Source organism: Pteropus medius, unplaced genomic scaffold (assembly GCF_902729225.1).
Source record: "Pteropus medius unplaced genomic scaffold, Ma_sr-lr_union100, whole genome shotgun sequence".
Classification (NCBI taxonomy): domain Eukaryota; kingdom Metazoa; phylum Chordata; class Mammalia; order Chiroptera; family Pteropodidae; genus Pteropus; species Pteropus medius.
The window spans coordinates 7,545,206-7,566,132 of record NW_024342644.1 but is presented as its reverse complement, the minus strand read 5'-3'; the positions used below and the strand labels follow the sequence as shown (position 1 = coordinate 7,566,132).

The following is a 20,927-nucleotide window of genomic DNA, read 5'->3' as shown; positions in this document are numbered from 1 at the left end:
GGGAGTAGTTAAAACTTTTAGCTATCTGATGCCCATTCTTACTCTAAGCATTGACCATGGGGGTCAGTTCCATCTGTGCTGAGCTGTGTGTATCAGCGTGCCCTTGAATTTCTCATGTGAAGTGGCACGTGATAATGGAGATTAGGTCACTCTGCTGCATGTGTCGATTTTATAACTAAACATACCCAATCATTTCACATATGCAAATGCAATGGCTAAATTCAAAAGATTATGAAAAGGTAAGAATAAAACGTGCATTCAGTATCAGTTAAGTCAAATGGATATTCATAAGCAATTTGGAGATGGATGAAATATGAGATCAAAATTTGAAATCTAGCTTCCTGATATCAGCTCATCTTTTCATACTTCCCTCATAATCATGTTATTGTTTAGCATCTGACAGTTTAGAAAGCACTCTCATTTGGGTTCATTTCTTATTTAGATTCCAAAGTCCTAGTTGCCACAACTGAAACATTTCACAACTAGCAGTAAAGCTACAGATTGTGCAGATTCTGCAGCCAGAGTCTCACACCCTCCCTCACTGTCTCTCATTCTGGGATCAGATTTTACCTCCCAAATGTGAGCCTCTGGGACTGAGTCTCCTGCTCTCTTACTTACAGCTGTCCCACTTGCTCTATCTATCACTGTGCCTTAACATAACAGGTCCTAAATAAATATTAAATTGATATATTATCACAAGGCTGCACAAAACAAGTATAGGGAACTTTCAACATGTTTATTAATTCATTATTATTTAATATTTCCACATTCTTCCTCCTACAATATTATTACTGTAGTTTCATTCAAAATGACAATATTATGTGTTTTAATATGTTGTAGTACATAAGTTACTGTCACATGCATTATCTCTTTTAATTTTCTCAAAAATCTTGTTGAGATATACAACTATAAAATTATTATTCCTATTTCACAGATGGGATAATGGAGACAGGCATAAAGAGATCGAGTGATACAGAACTCAGGTCTCTCTGCGAAACGAGCCCTTTTTTCACTCATTTAGGATGCCTTTCTTCTATCTGATTAACTCCTTTCCTTGAGTGCCTGTCTCAGTGGTGAATGAGAGTAGGGAGGCCCTCTTCCAGAACTACCTCACTGCTATAAGTTCCCTTCACTGTTTGCAGTAACTCTGGCCTTTGAATAAGAATGTAAAAATGAATTATTTTATTCAAAAACCATTTATCATGTAGCTTCCCAAATGTGTATCTTGATTTTAGCAAAGCATTCTACAATCTCATGATATCTATGTAGGTAACATTGCTAGATGAGTTTATTTTTTATTGTTTCAACAACCATACCCAACTTTCCAGTGACTTCCAACATCGAGGAAAAGAAAATCAAATGTTCATATAATTACCCTGATGCCCTGTATGATCTGGCACCTACCTACCACTCCAATTTTATCTTATACTTCTTTACTGCTTCTTCAGTAAGCTCCAGCAACGTGGGGTCTTTCTCTTCCTAATATATGCCAAGCTCTTTGCTACCTTAGGGCATTTGTACTTGCTGTACCTTCTGGATGAAATATTGTCAATCTCTCTAATCTCACATAGGTGACTCTGTGTTATCATTCAGTCATCTGCTCAAGGGCCTTCTTGAAGAAGCTTTTCCTGATCTTGTTAAGTGAAAAAAGTTAGATATAGGATGGTATATATAGTGTATAGTGTGCTGCCATTTTTCTGTATTTTGTTAAAGATTATTTACACAAACATACACATATATAGAAAATAGCACTGGAAAGATACACAAGAAATTGATAACAGTGGTTTCCATTAGGGAGAAAAATGGCAGGATGAAATTCAGATTAAGAGAATTTTTACTTGTTTGTATTATTTGAATTGCTTGTCATCTGTATGTACTACCTATTAAAATAATTAAAGCTTCTTTAAAAGAATGAGAAAAATAATGAGAAAAAACTCATTGAATTGTTCAAACTTTACAAATTGGAAATAGAATAAGAATAAATATTTAATAGTTCACTTAATTCCTGGTGAAATGGACCCTGCTTAAAAGCAGTTCATCTGACAAAACCCTAAAATTTTATTGATCACAGGCTCAGTGTGACCTGACTATGTGGCTGTTAAAAAAGGTGAATGTATTCACCCAACATCAGCAGAATACACACCTTCCTCAAGTGCACGTAAATCACATGTTAGGTCACAAAATGAGTCTTAGCAAATTTAAGAAGATTGAAATCGTATCAAGTATCTTCCCTGATCACAATTGAATGAAACTAGAAACCAGTAGCAAGGAAAATTAGAAAACTGACAAACACCATATGTAGAAATTAAACCCACGCTCTTGAACAGTCAATGGGTCAAAGAAGAAGTCAAAAAGGGAATATTATAAAAGATATAGGATCTCAAATAAATAACCTAACTCTACACCTCAAGGAACTAGAAAAAGAATGAACTAAGTGCAAAGTTAGCAAAAGAAAGGAAATAAAGATTAGAGAGACATAAACAAAATTCAAAAAGAATAGAAAAAGAAATCAACAAAACTTAGGGTTGGATAAAAGACATGGCATATACATGCAATGAAATGTTATTCATCCATAAAAAGAAAATCTTTTCATGTGCTATAATATGGAAGAAACTTGAGGACAATTTGCTAAAGAAAACAGAAGGACAGATACTGCATGATTCCACTTACATGAGGTATCTAAAGTAATCAAACTAATGGAAGTAGAAGGTACAATGATGGGTGCCGGGGAATGGGGAAAGGGAGAAACGGGGAGTTGCTGTTTAATGAGTATAAAGTTTCAGTCATACATGATGAAAAGTCCTAAAGATCTGCTGTACAATATTATACTTAGAGTTAACAATACTGTAGTGTACTCTTAAAAATTTATTAAAGGCAGATCTCATGTTATGTGTCTTTTACCACAATAAAAAAAAAAGTGAGTGCATCTTACAATAGCAATCAAAGAAAAGGAAATAAAATTACCACCTGTCAAATTAGTAAAGATTTAAAAATGCTTGTGAGAGTTCCCTGAGGCAGGCTTTCTCATTTACTGCTAGTTACAGTATAAATTGGCAGGAGCAAACATTTTTAAAAATGCTTTGGAAATATGCATCAAAGGGTCTTAAAAATATTTATGCCCTTTGATGTAATAATGTTGCTTGTAGGAATCTGTTCTCATGCAGTAATAACAAATATAAATATGTTTATTATTTATAAGACCCCAAATTATAAATCTTTCAAATGTTTCATAAGAAGGGAATGGTTAATAAAAGTTGATACATATGATGAAACAACAAAAATGTTTATGAAGTTTCAGTGACAAGAGGTAAACTGTAAAGGGTAATTGTATACAGTATTATCACAACTATGTCAAAAAATTAACAATAAAGATGAAGGAAATACACAAAAATGTTATATAGGGTTACTTCTGGGCAATGAGACTATAGATATTTAAAATAAGATTCTTTAAAATCCTTTTTGCACTTTTCCCAAAATTCTGACAAAGAGCTCAGATTACTCTTCCAATCAGGAAAAAAAATATATAATTTAAAAGTGAAATATGATATAGGTTTCATGAAAAAGATGATCAGTTTTCCAAACATATATTTCTGAAAGTATCTTCTTCTTAGTTCTTGCAAGCATAAACATGTACGATAGAATGTAAAATAACCAAAAATTAGACTTAATTCTAGACTTAATTCTACTGCAAGGTATATTGATTGATTTTATTTAAGGCATAATTAAACAAACTTTTTCACAAAATCGTTAATTCTAACTTAAAGGAGGTAGAAATAACAGGAAGAGAAATCAAGAGAAAGCCTCACATTATTTATTCGTGTAGTAAACACATGGCCTCTGGTCATCCAAGAACTAGAATCAACTCCCTCTGTGTTGCTACGGGTGGGTCATCCTCTTGAAGGAGAGTGGTTTAGGAGAGACAACAGGAATGGCGAGCAGAGTGGGAAGGAGAGGGTCTGCCCTGACAACCAGATCGGCCAAACCCACTCTGGCTCTCAGTGGGTTGGCAGATGGCACAGCCAGATTGTCCCACCAGCCTGGAGCTACTAACTAAAACAATTACATTCAAGAAGAGATAAATTCATGCTACAATCAGATTCCTAATATAAGCTGGGGATAGTGGGAGTAATGTTCTAATTGGCTTAAGTTGTGAGCAGAAAACTCTAATAAGGGATGGGCAGAGAAAGGTGCAAGCTGGCTTCCATAGGGACACAAACCACTGATTCTCTGAGAAAATCAAGTTTATGTCCCACTACTCTGCTTCTTCCCAGCCCCGCCATTTAATCTCACATGAGATGTGTTCTTTTACCTTCACTCACATATTTCCTTGAAATCAGAGAAAGTAAATTTGGGGACCTTGAGCACAATCTTGAAAATAGATAGGGTTTTGATGGTCCCATGCTGCGTTTAAAAAAACTAACCCCCAAAACTTGAATGAGTTGACAACAGTTAAAAATTGAGAGATTTGGCATAAAAATCAGGATTTGGGGCTTTTGAAATATAATTAAATTTAGGAATAGGGAGCTAATATTGTCACATGGCAATGAATCAGCTGGATATGAGTGGCAGATGCCCCGTTAAGATGGCACAGGCTTACCAATTTGCCACTGTCTTCACTCAGCCCATTTGCCCTTTTGGATTCCTGGCCCCCGTATTAATTCCTGAGGATTTCAGTTCTCAGAGCGGAGTATAAAACTGATCCGTAAGCCCTAAGCTGCCTAGGATAAAAAGCCTCCACTGACACAAAAACTCATTCAAAGCAGCACTTCCTGTAAGCAACTCTGATTACGACAGACCTGATTGAGCACTATAAACATGCTCAAAGACATGCTGAGAGAGTAGAAAGAGAGAGATGCCCCTCTGGAGGTCAGAGGCACCATGGGCAGATAGCTAGAATGGAAGGCCTTCAAAGACTGGGACATCCTATGTGAAACTCTCAGCCTAGTGTTTGGAACTTAGTAGGAGGTTAATAAATATTTGTTTCCATCTCCTAAGAGCAGATGCAGAGCACAGCAAGTAGGAAACGGAGCCAGAACAGTGTAATGCAATGCACAAAAGCACAGCATGCCAAGAGAGAAGGAGGGAGGAAGTAATTGTAGCCTGGAGAGCAGTAGCAGCAACAGAACAAGCCTAGAGAAGTTAGAATGACAGAGCCAGGTACTATAATAATGGGGAACTGCATTACTTTGGTGTAAGTCTGAGAGATCTTTGCTAGCCCACACATCTATGTAGTAAGAACACAGAGCGGATAGGTGAGGACAACATTAATTGAGCAGAAATTCACGACATTGGGCATGAGAAAGTATTCAACCCTTTAGTGAAGAATTTTTGGTTAAAACTGTAAAAGGACCTGTACAAAAAATAGAATAGGTAAAATTTGCAGAATAGCTGTATTCAGCTGAAGGACAAAATCTCTATCCTTAGCTGAAATAAGTTAACTGTTTAAAATTTTGTTTTGGGTTCACCATTGGTGTAGCTTTAGCTATTTTGGAATAATTTATTTCTAAAGCCTTAATTTTAAAAATCAGATACTAAGCGAAGTAAAATTTTCTGAAGCATCATGTCACTACAGTAATAACCTGTCAGAATGTTAGACAAAGGGTGCTGAATGCGGGATGGAAAGGCACAGATGCAATTATTTTCTTCCTAGCCCTTCTTAGGGTCACAGCCAACCAGTCACTGTTTAACGAACGGTAGCTTTTGCAGTATTTATTTATTTAAATATTTAATAGCCTAGAGAGGCAGTAACTAGCAATAATATGTAGAGTTTCTAGCATGTATTGAGTGCTCAGTAAATGGTAACAATAAATTCTGCATGATGAAAACAGCAGTCAGTAGATCTATTACACTGTAAAATATTTTGAAGCCATAGGAACAACTATCTGGAAAAGTATAAAAAGCAAATATAGTGCATTGACTAAATTATGATAGTAAAGGAACATTTATTTATATTTACTAAAAACTTCACTCCGGTAATTCCCTCTTAAATTCCTTAAGGAACCGAGAGAAGATATGGGAAAAGTAGATAGAGTATGGATTAAAAAAAAACCTTGTGGACATCTGCTGACGACAAACCGGGTATCTACATCCCGTACAATGGCGGGGTGCTCCGAGTGCCTTCAAAACTCCCTCTGATCCAGCACCAGTTGGCAAAGCCCTCCAAATTTCTAGACATCTACAAGCTTCGAAGGACTTGATTTTGAAAAAGGAGGCACCCAGGTGCGTGCGTGCGACACTTCTAGATATATCCCGCTACACAGTGACACCGGGAAAACAAATGCTCTTATATCCCGAGAGGAAGTTCTTTATTTACTCAGAAAACTAGGCTACGCTTGGGAACCCTGACTGCTGCGCTTCCGGGATCCTGAGCAGCTTGCTGCCTGCCGCGGAACTCAGCGGCGAGGCTGAGGACCCCGCGCTGTAAGTTTAGGGAAGGAAGCGAGGAAAAAAAAAAAAATAGAGCTGTTCCTTTAAGAACTTCCTTTCCCTTTTACTCTATGTTTACATAACAAGGGGGGCCGATCCACCGCGGGGCCCGGCGGGGGAGGGCGGGGAGTGGGCGCGGGTGGCTCCACGCGCCCGCGGAGTGGGCGCCGGGCGGGCGCGGGGCTGAGGGCTCCGCGGAGGGCGGGGTGGCTCCCACCTGCCCGCGCGCGGCGGGGCGGCTCCGCGGTCCTGCCCCCGCCCCTCCCCCGCCGCTGCCCCCGCCCCTCTCCGTCTCGCTCGCTCCCTTCCTCTCCCCGCCCGGCTTCGGCGGCGGCGGCGGCGGCGGCGCTCAGCGCGGGCAGGTCCCCCTGCTGCTTGGTCCCATTTGTTGCCGAGTCTAGCTCGGGGCGGCCGCGGCGCGTGGAGCTCCAGGGAGCCCAGCGGGGCAGCCGCGCAGCCACGACGGAGCAGCAGCGGGACTGGCCGCCCCGCGCCCCCTTCGCCGCCGTGCCCTTCCCCGGCGCGCTCACCCCCTTCTCGGGATGGGATTGTAGCGGCGGCGCGGACTCGGCGGGGATCGCGGCGGCGGAGGCTGCGGCGGCGGCGGCCGAGCGGGGCTCCATGTTTTCCCCCGGCCAGGAGGAGCACTGCACCCCCAATAAGGAGCCAGTGAAATACGGAGAGCTGGTGGTATTGGGGTGAGTCCGGGCACCCCCGACCTCGGGGAGCTTGGGGGCGGGCGGCGAGCGCTCTGGGCTGGGTGGCCGCCGCGCGCTCGCATCCCGGAGAGGGGCCAGTGGGGTGGCTCGGGCGCTCTCCCGAGACTGCCGGGACGCTGGGGGCGGCGGGAGCGGCTCAGAAGGCTGGTACGGCGATCGCGGGGGCGGGATGCCCCCCATCCGCACCCGCGGGGCGCTGAGGCGGGCTCCGGGATGCGCTAACCGCACGGAGAACGGCGGCGGAGGAAGTGGAGGAGCGAGGACGGCCCCAGAGAGGCGGCATCGGGCACTGGAGCTACCCCGTGCCCCGCAGAGCACAGTGCTCGGGGACGGAGCCCTTGGCAGTACCGCGGGGGCAGGAGCTCGACTTCCCCTCGCGCCCGGGACTGGGGAGGGTCGGCGGCGGCCGGGGCTGGGGCGCCCCCGTCGCAGGCATCTCGCAGGGTTGGAGGAGACCCCCTGCTAGGAGAACCTGAGAGGCCCGCGAGGCCCGGCCCCCGGGAGCCCTGTGTCCTCGCTTACTGTGGGCCCCGGGCCCTGGAACTTGGAGTCGGATGCAGTGGGCTCTGCGCGGCGGGCGTCCGCGGGCAGCGCTTTGCATATTGTTATGGTGACTGCGGCCGGCAGCCGCAGCCCGCGGGCAGTGAACTGTCTGTGACCCGGGCGGGCGGGCCGGCCCTCGGCTTTCCTCTCCAGCAAAGTCCTGGAGGGGGCAGGGACGCGGCTGCTCGGGGCCGCATCCCCTCTGTCCCTCCACCCCGGGCCGCGGCCTCGCAGAGGTCCTCCCAGCAGCGGGGAGCTCGCCAGCCTCACCCGCCTCGGATCCCTCTCCGCTGGTGAAAACCACATTTGAAGATAGTAATTATCTACAATCGTTAAACGACAGCAATTAGAGACTTCATCTACTTCCTGAGTTTCTTGTGACATTTCTATTGTTTACCCTTAATAAACTGGGAGAGAGGCTTCGCCAGATTAAACCAGAGTGAAATGGACAGTGAAAGGGGAGCGGAATGGGCAAGAGAAAGGTGCAAGAAACCTGGGAGAAGGAGCAACTCGGGTTTAGTTTTGGAGGAGAAAGGATTAATTTTTCCTTTCGATGTGTCATTCTTGGGAATCCTCGCTTTTGTCCTTCTCTGTTGAAAGACCTGTATTCAGAGTATGACGGGTGCCGATAAAGTAGGCTTAGCACACGCATGAGGAGTCATGGGCGTGGAAAAAGTCAGAGAACTCTGAAAAACGTGTTTTGATAATACCACCTTGAAATAGGTGCCGACTTAAAAATAATTTGAGAGAATTTTTAAGAGAAGCTTCCAGGCACACTATAGCTCAAAGTTGTCCAGTCTTCCTCACTTAGTTACTACAATATTAAGTAGAATATTATTGGAAATCTCATTACCTGTTCTGAAGCTGTGTGCAGGTATTTTTCTCACCTGCATCTAATTGCAATTGAAAGACAGATGCCAAGGTTCACTGGAAGGAGGGAGGGATGACAGGAAAAAAGCCAGAGTTTAACTTGTCTTATGTAACCTCATCCAACCTAATTTTGTGGAGTTTAGTTTTGTTTGTGTGGCTGGCTTCCAAGTATGTTTAATATTGTGAACCTGACAGGAAAGATTAACTTATGCTGGAACTTTATTTCATTATTTCCTTTTGAGGAAATCATTATTGAGATGCTTCAGAAAAGCAATGTGTGAGTGGGCCTGGAGAGGTTTTGTGTTCATAGGCTGAAAGTGCAGGGTATTTCAAAGCCCTGAAAAAGATTTATACCCTGGATTGTCTTAGTATTGTAGGCTTAATCTAAAGTAGGCTATGGAAATCTGTTGTCAATTGCATGGGCTCTGTCTTTAACTGATGCTTTTTCAGGAGACCCTGAGTATGACATAGTTGGCACTTAATATTTTAGGCTAGACCCTCAGCAGTTATGTGTGTACCTACTGTGTGCCTGCACTGTGTAATCATTGAGAATCCAGCAGTGAACAAGGAGCTTTCATTACAGTGTGGAGTGGCAAGCATAAACAGAAAGAAACATGTAAACAAATGAATAATAAATGAGAATTTCAGATGTTGCCAAGTCTTCAACAGAAGTGGGTTAACTTAGGGAATGTCTGTTCTAGGCAGGTATTGCTTTCTTTAGTTAGGAGGTCAGGGCAGGTCTCTGAGGAAGTGAAATTTAAGTTGAGACCAGACTGTTAAGAAGATGCTAGTCTGGTTTTTGAATCCTTTAGAAGAATTGTGGCCTTTTTCTTTTCTTTTTTCCTTTTTTCCTTTTTTTTTTTTTTTTGACAGTAGGTTTTTGACTTTCTAGCAATATTGAACACATTGAAGAATGCTGGGGAAATAGAAGGTAGGTCGACTTTAAAGAGACCCTTACTAATTCATATCCCACCTTTAGGACTTGAGACAGTTCCCGCCCTCTTAAAGCAACAATAACAATCAAATAAAAATACCAACTTTGCATGTCTGGTCATCTAGGACATAAATATTGGTTAACAGAGTATTCCTAGTAAGATTTTCTTATTGATAAAATTAATCTTGAGATCTAAAAATACTCGCTATTGATAGAAGCTTTTCCTTACAGAATACAATGTTTTTTTTTTTTTTAAATGCCTACAGCACCAGGTCTTCCTAGGTGGTCTCCCATCCAAGTACTAACCAGGCCCGACCCTGCTTAGCTTCCGAGATCAGACGAGATCGAGCATGTTCAGGGTGGTATGGCCTTAGAAAATACAATGCTTTAGAAAAATTGTTGTGTGACTGTCCTTTTTGCTCTCTTCTAAATTTCATAGTAAAATGTTACTGAAAAATCCTGGAGAGCAGAGTGAGGAATTAACTACATAAGTGTATACATTTATGTATATATCTATGTCTCTACATGTACGCATATATGGGAGGAGCTATATATGTATATGTCTATATGCATATACAAGTACTTCTGCGTCTTTTCATGTGTTGCACAATATTAAGGGAATTTCCAGTTAGGATTTTAGTAGGGTCATCATTTTCTTGGCAGGTTAGGTGGAATTTAATTATTTCATGATTCCAACTGGTGAATGTATGTATCATAGCCAGAACTCTTTGTTGTGCCTATTATGTAATTGAAGATAGAGAAAATAATTGGTTTGTCAGGTCTTTTTTGCTATTTATTTTAAACATGGCTAAACTGTTGAGGTTGGGGAAATGTGTCAGGATTTGAGAGGCAGTTCGGTGTAGTGGGGAGAGCATGAAAATACAGTCAGGAGGCCTGGATAGAATTCTTGCTTTTTTGTAAGACTGGCTTTGTGATTTTGGCTTAGTCCTTCATTCTATCTCTGTTTCTTTAGCAATAATGATAATGCACTTTGCAAGGCTTTATTTTTCATTTGATGCTTCACAAAATATACTTTTTTTGTCTCTTTTAATGATATATGATTGGATTAGGCAGTCAAGGGGCCTTACTAGTTTATACTCTGTAATACTGTTCATTGGCAGAAAAGCGGAGAGTATATAGTTAACTTACTCTAGGTAGCGCGGCTTGGGTTGATTTTGTCTATTCTTGAGGTGATGGTGCTAGAATTTGAATGGGAACTTTGTTTAAATAGCAGAAAAGACCAATGCTGTGGTTGCTTTTTATGAAATAGAAATGTGCAAAACAGGCTTTTTTTTTTTAAGTTGTAATGATAGTCATATATTTTGCTTATTGGCGTTAGGTTGTATATAAGGGCATTCAAATTTGGTAAAGCTTTGTCCCAAGTTTAAGAAAGGCAATGATGTTTTGAAATTAAGCTAAGTAGGCCGAAATAGCCAGCATAAGGAAGAGACAATCTGACAATAGAATTTTAGAATTGGAAGGAGCCGAAGAAGTCATGGTACATGTTCAGCCCTTTTATTTTACTGGTGGAGAAAGCGAGGCTCCAGGAAGGAGGGAGATTTTTGTTTAAGTTCATAGATGAGCTGGATCTCTCTACTGCTGGATCTCTGTCACTGGTTCCTCACTTCAGGGCAGATTCCAGTGGTGCTGTCAGTTCCTCAGAGCTTTAGTTTTTCTGTAACTTGCATGAGGGGAGCTGAATCCCTTTCTGGATTCAATCTGAAGCATGTACTTCTCTTGTGGATTAATGGCCCATTGTGGTTTTTGGAAAGATCTTGCTTACTCTTAGTTCCCCTAACCTCAGAGTTGAATGGATAATGCACTTTGCAAGGCTTTATTTTTCATTTGATGCTTCACAAAATATACTTTTTTTGTCTCTTTTAACTAAAAGTTTTTAACCTAGTGTCCACAGATGCTGTCCAGGGAGTCCTTGAACTCAGATGAGGAAAAAAATTTCATCTCTGTTTTTACTATATTCAAACTGAAATTTAGCATTTCATTCAATTACGTGTATAGGCAACAGAGTTGCTGCTAGATTTGTTATTTAATGCATTAATATAGAAGTAGATATACTATCGTATCACAATTTAAAACTATCTTGATAACTAAATATAATTGATTTCGCTTGTAATCCTTTGTTTTTTTTTATTTTATGCACTTAAAAACGTTTTTCTTAGAAGAGTTCAGTAAGCTCAGACTGCCAAAGGGCTGCTTAACACACACACAAAAAAAGAGTTAAAAATCTCTACAAATGAAGGCTTATAAATACGACTGAAAATCAAGTATTTTGGTGGAAACTGACCAAGGTCTACAAAAGGCTAAAGGTAAGGGAGTACCTGCCTTTTTTCCTTTGGGTGGTACAGCATTCTATCAGAAAAGACAGAAGATTGTTGCTTGAAGAGTTTATGGTCTTTACTTTTTTAAACAAGCAGCTCCTGATTTCTATATGTTTTTGTTTTAATCTTGGCACTTTGCCTCGGCTACCCCTCCCCTTGGTTGTAATAAGAAACCTTAAAATATACCCTAACACTTTTTCTTTTCTCATCTTCCTCTCTAATTTGGGCCCAAAGACATCAAACACTAGGTAGTATCCTTTATAGACTAAAAGGCCTTTGAACTTTTTTTTCTATGTATAAAACAAAATCTTTACTGTCACTCAGCATCACTTGGCATGTGGGGTGATCTGAAGAGCTCAGATCTGTGGTGTGGATGGAGTGTCTAATTCTGTAGGCTATTAAGGGTCACGATGTACTGGCTTTGGGTTGCTATATATTCCTTTACTAACTTTAGCCTTGTTTGGGGTATGTGGCTGTCTGTGTGGTTTCTTGTCTGGATTTCTCAGATTTGTTTGTTTCTCTCTTTAACACAACAAGACTGAATGAAACCTTCATTAGGACTTTTCATTTTTGGTTGTATTTCATCATGTGATAAGTATTTGGGGATGTTTTATATAAACAAAAATAAAACCAGGTTGATTTAGGTCCCAGCAACTTTACTAAACATGTTTTATGCAGAAGATAAAACATGTACACAGAAAAAAACAAAAAACCAAATACATACCAGTTGCTATGTTTGAGGGAGACTAATATTGTCACATTGTGACAGTGGTTTGTATCCGCTATACCCTGCCTGAAGTAACTGTGGGCTGTAGGTTGGCTTTTGCATGGAGACCACAGCAACTTGGTGGACTTCATTGGTATGGGAGAAAATAACTGAAAAGGTATTTTTAACGTCTTTCAATTTAATTAAAGATTTCTCCTGGGGTGTGCAGAATATCTTTTATAAAAATAAAAGTGAGAGTAAGAATGATTCTTTTATTAGTTTTTATTAGATTTATTGTCACCTTCGTGTTTTGGAAAGTAAACTAATGAGAGCAGAAAGTGCTTCATATTTCTTAGTTTTGTCTAAAGCTGCTATTCTCAGCCTCTGTCTCAGCCACCTCACATGTGATGATCTGTTTTGAGGTACTTGACCAGTAATTTATAACAAGTGTGGATCTTGCAAATGACTCAGATGTCCCTTTAATAATGTCATTTTTTACCCACTTGCATTTTGATATATTTTCTCAAGTGGGAGAGAAAGGGGTGGAGTTATATCAGGCAAGCCAAGAATTTATTCATTCAACAAATATTCATTGGATATCTACTCTTCCAGGCATGAGGGATACAACTAGACAAGGCAGACACATCCCTTGCCCTTGTGAATTGCCATCTTATTCTTGTCACAGCTCCTTGGTGAACAGCTGTTGCTGATATACAGTTCATTTATTTCTTCAGCAAACAACTGAGCATCTACTACAAGTCAGATGCCATGCTCATCACTAATGGATGCAGGGCGAGCAAGACAGGATTTGTCCTTGTCTGTGGAGACTACAGGGAGATAGGAAGCAATTTAGATCATAAGCTGTGATGGGGACACATCAGTAGGGTCATTGTACCTTTTGTGCCAGGATGAGAAGAGGATGGCCTGTGGAGGTAAGAGGGAAAGAGTGCTTTAGGAAGAGGAGACACTGTTTCCTGTGACCCAGAGGTGAGTTCTCTGAGTGCTCGTTGGAGGAACAGAGAAAAGCCCCATAAGGTTGAATGAAATAACGTGAGATGAGGTTGGGGGGACAGGTCATGAAGGGCTTAAAAGTTATTGGAAGGATTTTGAGCCTTATCCTAAGGGAATGGGAGACTAGCAGAGTTTTTAGCTGTGAAACGGGAGTAGAGAAAGCAAAGACAGATGCAGCGGAAAGTGGAGGGAGAAGCTGAGACTGGAGCCTGGGAGATGGGCAAAGAGGGAACAGTGTGAGCCAACAGGCATCTGTCCTGGTTCTAGTTTCTGGTTCCTGTCCCTTGCGAGAACTTGTTGCATCCCTTGCCCAGAGTTCTTTGTGATCAGGCATTTGTTCATTCAATGATCAGAGGTACTGACTGAGGACCAGCACTGTCCTAGGCACTGGACCACATATAGCAGCGACTGAGATAGACTGTGACCCTGTCCATGTGGATGGTGACAGATGAGTTAGGGTACAGGTAGATAAAACATTTAATCTTAGTGCAGTAAGGAAAATAAAGCAGAATAAGATGGAAAACAGGTTGGATGGGCAGGAGTGGGGGACTGGCTGGCTGAAGTGCTAGGGATCAGGATGCTCTTGTGGACAGAATAATAAGGAAAAGCTTTTCCGAGCAAATATTCCTGTGTCTTCTGAGAGCACCACCTTTTCCAATTTTTATTTACTTTTTTCTTCTGTTTAAGCCACCCTGTGTAGGTTCCACTCTTCTAGCCAGAGGACTCCAAGTACTCCATTAGTTAAGGAGGCAAAGTATACACGCAGTTTACCAAAGGGAAAATAGAATTGTAAACAGATATAAGGACATATATTTAACATTCCTAGACACAAACAGGGTTCAGTCCGCTGTGCTGCTCCTCACGTGCCTGGAGTCATAATTGAATTCCACTAGAGTTCATTGAAACTGTGGGCATTTCTTTGAAGTTTGCCTCTTGAGTGTAGGGACCCTGACTTCCACCTTTTAGAGTGCTGGGTACACCTCTTAAGGTGCATGGTAGGTACTCACCGAGTGTCCTGAAGGAATGGCTTTCTGTGGCGCACTCCAGTGCCCCACTCTGCACTGGGGGGTGTCTGGGGCTCAGTAAACGTTTCTCGATTTGAAAGGAACGCCAATTCTATAGCACAGCTGCAGCTTTCTAAACAATCCTCCTAACCTTGAGGGCCCAAGTTAAAGGCTCCCTGTAATACTAACGCTTACTTTATTGACATCAGATACTCCAGTTTCAACCTTTGTTTGTTTTTCTTTTTGTCAGTCACCTAACAGTCATTTTGTCACCTGCAGAAAGTTCTGCCTTGAAGGGAAGCAGGCCATCTGTTCCAGTTCCACCAGCTGCTCTGAGCTGCATTGCAGTGCGCCATGGTGGCGTTGAAAGGCTGTGGTCATTAGTGCCTGTTAATGATGGCTGGAAATACTATGGAATACAAGCCTCTTGGATGACAAACCTAATAAATATGCATCAGGGATATTTTCAGTAGCAGGTTTTAAGACTATTGCAAGTCATTCTCTATTGAGGTTTTATTTCCAGCCATCCATAATAATGCTTCTCACTCTCAAACACTTAACTCTGTTTGTTCCCTGCTTTTCTGCTCATGCAGAATCTGTTTTCAAGATAGGAATCATTGTTTCAAGCTTTGTACTTCCATTCTAATTAATGCTGGTTTAACAGAATCCAACCAAAGCAGTCAGTGGCGTGTTTGGCTTCTAGGCTGTTGCTATTATACTGTTGTTTACTATTACCAAGTGCCTCCTAGGAGGCTCAGAGGTCCCTCCTCCTTTCCCGAGAGTACCTGGCCTTCTAGTGCTTCCTGCTGCACAGTTATGGAACATGAAACTTGTGATGGGTGAGCAATTAGGGTTTTCTGGAGCACTTGACTGATTGATTACCTTGAGGAAAGGTCCTTTCTGCACAAGGATTATAGACACAAAGGAGTACACTTCATACCAGATCCCAGAAAACTAGGCAGACTGGATCCTTGCTGTAGAACGTGAAATTACATTATAGTTTAGGTGCTTTTGCTATTACCATTCTTGGGTAGAATTCAGAATGGAATGTGTGTTTTTCCTCGATAACTATCTGTAAGGTATGCGGGAGAGTTACAGTACTATACAGATAATTGCACTGTTTGTCAGTAGTTTATGCTTCTTAAAATAGTCTTAAACATATTCGAAATATTTTCACTTAATAAGCTTTCAGTCATTTGACCCTTTAAACTGTCTAATGAAAGGATTTTACCTAAAAGCCATGTTATTGAGGTGGGCGTTACCCATCTTTCCCAGATGGTCTTGCAGCCAGTTGGAGATCAGATAGGAGAACTCAGAGTTTTGACTTCATCCCGTGTTCTTCCCCTGCTGTCTTTAAATATGGCCAGCAGTAGTTGGCCAACAATAGTTCCCTGTATGTGCTTGCTGGACCTCTCATCAGGAGGTGAATCCCCTTTTGCTGAACCTTAGCTAGTTTTGTGATTTACTTTGATCAGTCTCTGTGATCGAAGTGAAGCTTTGTGACTTTTATACGTTCCCTTAAGGGGTGTTGTAGATTGTTTTTGTCCTCTGTATTAGTTTGTTAGAGCTGCCGTAACAAAATACGACAGACCGGGCAGCTTAAACAACAGAAATTTATTTTCTCATAGTTCTGGATGCTTAAAGTCCAAGATCAAGTGTTTAGCAAGTTTGGTTTCTTCTGAGGCCTCTCTGCTTGAGTTGCAGATGGCTGTCTCACTCTGTTATCTCATGGCCTTTTCTCTGTGTGTGCCCATCCCTCGTAACCCTGCCTTTTCTTATTAGGAAATTAGTCTTGTTGGATTCGGGCCCACCAGTAGGACCTAATTTAACCTTAATTACTTCTTAAAGACCCTGCCTTTAAATACAGTCACATTCTGAGGTGTACTGAGGGTTAAGACTTCAACATATAAATTCAGGTCATAACACCCTCTTAGAAGGCTGTTGCCATAGAAAGACATCTGACTATGCTGGGGAAGGTGGTTCTGGTGGGTGAGAGATTACACAAGGAGAGGAGCCCCTGGCAGCCCTCAGTCAGTCCCGCCATCTTGGATCCTCGGCTCATCAGGCTGCCCCAGTCTGTACCACATGGAGCAGAGATGAGCCGTTTCCATCTAGGTCTGTCCAAATTAAAGAGTTGTGAGTGCCAGTTGTCTTAAGCCACTATGTTTGGGGTGATTTGTTACACAGACAACTCAGACACCACAGCAATACATTTGATTGTGGTTCAGTTGTCAGAGCTGACAGACTAATACAAAATAATTCACTGAGTTGTCGTTTTTTTGTTTCCTTCAGGCTGATTATTTTAATAAGCATAATTTTAGCCTTTTAGGTGAGACATTCCAGACATTGAGTGCTATATGGTCTGCAGGTCTTAGTTAACAAAAGCACTTGTAACATAACTGTATCGTCGAAGAGTCATGTATGAGTCTTTTGTTAATCTCCATAATTAATATTATCTCCTAACGTTCATTTGAAAGTATGACACTTGAAGAATGGCTTAGCTTAGCTGAGAACCATGCTTCTGGTAGACTTGAACATAAGCAGATTTAACCTGGGGTAGCGAATACGTGACACATTTTCAGGCCTTTAAAGGCCACCTGGCCTGAAATAATGGAACAGAGATTTGAGTAAGGGAGGTAATCTGTACTAGCATCTTGCAGGTACAGGTCAATGAATGGACCAGAAGAATGTTTTAACACTACAGTTGGGTGGTGAAATGACAGGATGAAAAGCTCATTTTTATTGGTTATTCCATATGCAGGCAGCAGGCACAGTTTCAGCTTTCTGAGTTTGTGAGTTAACTAATCCTCAGGTCCAGACTTATTTGAAATCTCCAAAGGGGCCTGCATTTTCTCTTTTGTCATTCATTTTCCCTTACCTTTGTCTGCTTTCCTTTGCTGTGGGACAGTGGCTCATGCCCGTTCTAGCCCTTCCCTGGGAGATGGTGATGGTGGGATTAAGCCATCATATTTTCACTCAGTGTTTTGGAAACTTATGCTTGAACCCGCTGAATGTTTTTGGGTTGCACCCCACCCAGCAGAGCAATCAGGGATCAAAGAACCTTTGCGCATTCAGCCAACGGTCCCTGGAGCCTTGCTTTCCTTGAATACCCAAGCGATGATGTCTCATGTGCATTCGCAGATGGAGAGGACCTGCAGCCCCATGACCCTCCCTTCCCAGCCCCCGAGGAGGCTTTGTGCAAACCATCCGTGAATCATCCTTGGGGAGGAATAACTGAGTGCTCTTCCTCCAGGCTGTTATTGCATCCCAGGGTCTTTGCTGTGTCTGGGTCAGCTGTGCCAGCAGCTGAAGTTCAGGGACAGGTAGGACTGGTATTGCCCATAGAATAGCCCCTCTGGTGAGGTATTGGTCCTGTTGCTGGGAGAGCAGAGCAGGTTTATATTCTTGTGATGTTTGCAGTAGGTGCGAGGTCTCTCATCACTGTCCTCTTTGTTGGTCTTGCTTGCTAGTTGCTCCCGTCTCAGCCTCTGCCTCATCTTCAGGGTTCTCTGCTTCTTTTGAATTGAAGTGGAGGTTCATGGCCAGAAGTCTGCAGTTTAAAATCATAATTAAAGAGGGAGCATCAGGATCTGAGCTTTCTTTCTCTTCTCTTTCTCTCTCTCTCTCATTTTTTTTTCCCTGCAAGAATGAGAGAATTCTGGCTAAGCTGTTGCTATTTAAGTGACGGGGTTCTTTCTTTCATTGGGGAGGTACACAGAGACAATGTCTCAATACCCTGTATTGCGTGCTTACTCTTAGCCAGGTCCTGTGCAAAGTGCTGCTCATGCATGGCCTCTGTAAGTTCTGACCCGGGGAGGTGGGCACCACCACTCATCGTTTTATGGATGAAGAACTCAAGCTGTGCACAGTGGTTGAGAAACTTGTCCAGATCTCTAGACTGTTATGTGACAGAGCTCTGATTCAAACCCAGGCCTCTGACTCCAGTACCCTTGTTTGTAAATCTTGCCTCTACCGTATGTGTACAGTTTTGCACCTTATTTATTTTTTAACCAAACCTTTTCCATACTGAGTATTCTCCTTAAACACGGTGACACAAACTTTCACTCATTTGATGAAGTTATCAGTAAGGGTAACTGTTTTTCTAATGTTTACATCTTATATGAACTTTTTTGAGGGGAAATTGCCTACATGTATACTTTGCCTACTTTTGTATTGTATTCCTGGTGTATTTTCAAAAAATTAAATATATGAACTCTAGGGAGTAAAAACATGAATTATCTTGATATCTGCCTTCTTATTTACCTGAATATATTACAGTTAATGCATCAAGGATTATTTGGGTTATATTCTATAACTCAAAATAATTCAAAGTTTATTTTTCTGAAGCTGATACATTGAGTTATTTTTTCCTCGAGAACAGCTTTCTAATCTCATCAGTTGTGGCATGCACCTCTGAAATCTTTTTTTGTTTGTTTGTTTTGTTTTCCATTGTTTGTGATAATTTAGGCTAGCATTTGTATTTTGTTTATAGCTTGGAAAAGGGGCTTCAAGCATTTGTCCTGTCACGTAGGGGTCTGTCTATGCCTGGATACTAATGTCATTGCATGTTGATTTTTTTCCTTTTCCTGTCTCTTGATCTTCCTGTTAGTATTGATTAAGGGAAAAAACCTTTACAGCCTCTCTTCATCTCCTCACTAACAGTACTTAATACAGCTTGTTCCAGCAGTGGCACTAGTTCGGCTAATCCAAAAAGCACAGGCCAGGAAAAAGAAGGGCCTTTTATTTGTTTATTCTGAGTGTTAATTTAGACCAGATGCCAACTTTAAGGCTTGGATGGAACTGTTGATTTAGACCCTTCTGGAAGCCAATGTAGCTTTCTGCTGTACAGTTTCAACCTTCCTGTGGAGGCAGTTAAGGCTATTCAGTTGCAGATGTGGTGAGGTGCATATGACCCGGAGTTTCTGAAAAAACATTCTTAATAAACAGGCATCCTAAGATATCAGATGGCAAAATACCAAAGGACAAATATAGTATCTTGATAAGCAATATTAGATGTTATATGGAGAAAAAACAGACTCGGAAATGCTGCAGGGAAGTAATTCAATCAGGAAGTTCTGATAATGTAATAAACTACACAAGGGTGAAACTTGAGTGGTTTACACACACTAGAATGCCCTTCAATTGAATTATTGCCTTATAATGGTTGTCTACGCATGTACTATTGTTTTAAATATTAAAACAAAAACACAACTCACTTTTTCCCCAGGTGGGAGAGAAAAGACAGAAATTTTCATCACCTTAATAATTTATCTGCCCATCTTCCTACTTCCCACTCCTCCCATGACTGTGAGAGCTCATGTTTTGGGTTTATTACTTGGAAATTGTGTTCCAGGTAATTAAGCATACAGACCCTGTGTTGGATAAGAAATCAGACTGCTCCTCAGTTGTGCCGAGTACACTTTAGTCATGGTGGCAAGCCTGCAGGCTCTTTAGCTCTGAGGGGACTATCCTAGAAGGCACCCCTGTAATTCAGGAGCAGCTGTGTAGAGTTGCTTCTCCTTTTGTTGATAGGGAAGAGGAATGAGCAGAGGGCCTTTCCCCTTACTTCGTTCTTCTGGCTCCTGGACAGTTTACTGACTGTAGGAGGCACTAAGGACTTGGAGTGCTGTTATGGTGTGAGAGGCCTACAAGGAGGCCCAAACTCCCTGTCATGTGCCAGGTGCTCGATTTCAACAGGCCCCAGAGGACATGACGTCTGTCATCTCCATTACAGCGATGGGGAAGCTGAGATGCCAGGAGATTTGAATGACTCCTATGAGCCTGCGCAGTTAGTAAAGGAATTTTAATCCAGGTTCTAAAATTTATGCATATTCTAATTCTCAAAACCAATAAATTCTCACATTATTGTCAGTAATAACTTGGTAACGATCTGAAGGGTGTAACTCTTGGTGTTTGGCATTAGGTTCTGAAGTTATGATTATAACAATAGAAACGCTGTCGATTTCCCCAGGCGGGATGGGGTAAACAATGGTGTAGAGGAATGCCCTGCAGGGACTGTCCCCTCCTCCTGGATTGATGCTTTGCCTGCTCACACTTCCCTTTATGTTCCTCTCTTTCAGGCCCACCGCAAGGGTCAGAGGATGCCTGCCCTTTTCTTCCTGTTACCTCCATTCAGATCAAGTTCAGACAATAGCACTTTACTCCCTCAGGACAGAGACTCTCTCGGTCCCTTTAAGCTCAGTTGAAGTAAATTTTTCTCTGATCTAAATTTTTTCTTTTTTTATCTACTTAAATACTCATCATGTTAGTTACCATAAATCACAGACTCTTCAATTTTGCTTGTGTAGTAATTTCACTGCAGTTTCTCCTAGGGTTAAGCCGGTTTTAAGTTACATGTCATAGATTCTTGTGAAATTT

At 41.8% G+C, this 20,927-nt stretch overlaps 1 protein-coding gene and 1 non-coding gene across 2 annotated transcripts in view; one reads left to right on the top strand and one right to left on the bottom strand.

Moving 5' to 3' along the window:
* The first annotated feature begins 6,758 nt into the window (after positions 1 to 6,758).
* PELI2 (pellino E3 ubiquitin protein ligase family member 2) overlaps positions 6,759 to 20,927 on the top strand; it is a 154,653-nt gene continuing 140,484 nt past the window's right edge. The window contains exon 1 of the mRNA XM_039866526.1: positions 6,759 to 7,124. Coding sequence (XP_039722460.1) covers positions 7,048 to 7,124 — 77 coding nt within the window. The 5' untranslated portion in view covers positions 6,759 to 7,047. The remainder of the gene's footprint in view (positions 7,125 to 20,927) is intronic.
* LOC120605659 (5S ribosomal RNA) lies at positions 9,750 to 9,868 on the bottom strand. Its single transcript, XR_005653675.1, has one exon. It is a non-coding gene; the product is annotated as a 5S ribosomal RNA (ribosomal RNA).